Consider the following 2,500-nt stretch of genomic DNA (forward strand, 5'->3'; position numbering starts at 1 on the left):
TAAGACTACAAAACATAGAGCTACACTACACTATAGAAACAGAGACTACAAAACATAGAGCTACACTACACTATAGAAACAAAGGCTACAAAGAAGAGACCTATACCACACTACAGAAACAAAGGCTACAAAGAACAGACCTATACCACTGAAACGACCGGCAGCTTTGCTAATGACGTGCAACAAAAACAGTGTGTTGAAAGACAGGACAGCAGACACAACAGCTTTGCTAATGACATGCAACAAAAACAGTGTGTTGAAAGACAGGACAGCAGACACAACAGCTTTGCTAATGACGTGCAACAAAAACAGTGTGTTGAAAGACAGGACAGCAGACACAACAGCTTTGCTAATGACGTGCAACAAAAACAGTGGTTGAAAGACTGGACAACAGGCACAGCAGCCAAGCGGTTCAAGTGTTGGACTTTCAATCTGAGGGTTCCCGGTTCAATCCAGGTCACGCTGCCTGGTGGGTAAAGGGTGGAGATTTCTCCAATCTCCCAGGTCAACAGATGTTCAGACCTGCTGGTGCCTGAACCCCCTTCATGTGTATACCCATGCAGAAGATCGAATATGCATGTCAAAGATCCTGAAATCCATGTCAGCGTTCGGTGGGCTATGGAAACAAGAACATACCCAGCATACACTGCCTACATGGTAGAGGCAAAAACTGTCACACACATAAAAGACCACTCCACTCGTGTGTAAGACGGAATGTAGGAGTTGCAGCCAAAGAAAGAAGAAGATGAAGAGCTACAATGTCAATCACAGGGTGCTGAATACGAAGCCTGGCACTGCTCCTTGTGGGTTAAGGATGAAGATTTTTTGTTTTAGTTTTTTGCTCTCCCACATAAACATGTATGCAGACCTGCTAGAGCCTGAACCCATTTCATAAACATATTCACACAGAAGACCACACACACTAAAGATCCCATAATCCATATCAGCATTTGGTGCGTTACAGAAACACCAACATACTCAGCATGCACACCCTTGAACACCCGTACAAACAGATAAATATAAAACATGGGAGGTGCAGCCCATAAACAGGGAAGGAGAAGAAGCAGAAATACCTGCATGCACTTCCACCGCCCCATAACGGCCAGAAATACCTGCATGCACTTCCACCGCTCCATAACGGCCAGAAATACCTACATGCACTTCCACCGCTCCTTAACGGCCAGAAATACCTGCATGCACTTCCACCGCTCCATAACGGCCAGAAATACCTGCATGCACTTCCACCACTCCATAACGGCCAGAAATACCTGCATGCACTTCCACCACTCCATAACGGCCAGAAATACCTGCATGCACTTCCACCGCTCCATAACGGCCAGAAATACCTGCATGCACTTCCACCACTCCATAACGGCCAGAAATACCTGCATGCACTTCCACCGCCCCATAACGGCCAGAAATACCTGCATGCACTTCCACCGCTCCATAACGGCCAGAAATACCTACATGCACTTCCACCACTCCATAACGGCCAGAAATACCTGTATGCACTTCCACCACTCCATAACGGCCAGATATACCTGCATGCACTTCCACCGCTCCATAACGGCCAGAAATACCTGCATGCACTTCCACCACTCCAGAATGGCCAGAAATACCTGCATGCACTTCCACCATTCCATAACGGCCAGAAATACCTGCATGCACTTCCACCGCTCCTTAACGGCCAGAAATACCTGTATGCACTTCCACCGCTCCATAACGGCCAGATATACCTACATGCACTTCCACCGCTCCATAACGGCCAGAAATACCTGCATGCACTTCCACCGCTCCATAACGGCCAGAAATACCTACATGCACTTCCACCGCCCCATAACGGCCAGAAATACCTGCATGCACTTCCACCGCTCCATAACGGCCAGAAATACCTGCATGCACTTCCACCGCTCCATAACAGACACAGGCTGCCAAAATAAGCAGGATAAAAATGGCCACACATGATGAACACCTAGCTGTGCATAAATCAAGTCAATGCAGGACCTGCTGCCCAGGAATGCAGAAAGAAGATGAAGAAGAACAAAAGGAGAGGAAGACGACAATGACGACCACGACCACGACGACAAAGAAGGAGAAGATGGAGGAGAAGAGCTCGGCTAACACAGGAGACAAGGAGGAGAACAAAGGCAACAGAGTCAAAACATCCTCCTCTGCAGCACATTACCTGGCCATGGCTCTGCTGAAGACATCAAGGCGTCTACGCAGCCTACAATAGCAGAAAATCATGTTTGGTATGGAGAAAAAATATATATACATATCTACATAAATATTATATCTCTATCTATCTAACTAACTAACTAACTAACTATCTATCTATCTATCTATCTCTCCTTATCTATCTCTCTACCTATCTATACCATCTGTCAGCATGACATGTGCAATAGCCAAGTGATTAAAGTTGGAATCTTGGTAATGGCGCCTGGTGGGTTAACAGTGGGGATTTTTCGATCTCCCAGATCAACCTGTGTGCAGACCTGCT

General features: G+C 46.6%; 1 protein-coding gene across 1 annotated transcript in view; it reads right to left on the minus strand.

The window, feature by feature from the left end:
* Positions 1-2,156: 2,156 nt before the first annotated feature.
* Positions 2,157-2,500, minus strand: part of LOC143301738 (uncharacterized) — an 18,295-nt gene continuing 17,951 nt past the window's right edge. Inside the window, exon 8 of the mRNA XM_076616127.1 lies at positions 2,157-2,227. Coding sequence (XP_076472242.1) covers positions 2,157-2,227 — 71 coding nt within the window. The remainder of the gene's footprint in view (positions 2,228-2,500) is intronic.

The sequence above is a fragment of the Babylonia areolata genome, chromosome 28 (assembly GCF_041734735.1).
Source record: "Babylonia areolata isolate BAREFJ2019XMU chromosome 28, ASM4173473v1, whole genome shotgun sequence".
Classification (NCBI taxonomy): Eukaryota; Metazoa; Mollusca; class Gastropoda; order Neogastropoda; family Buccinidae; genus Babylonia; species Babylonia areolata.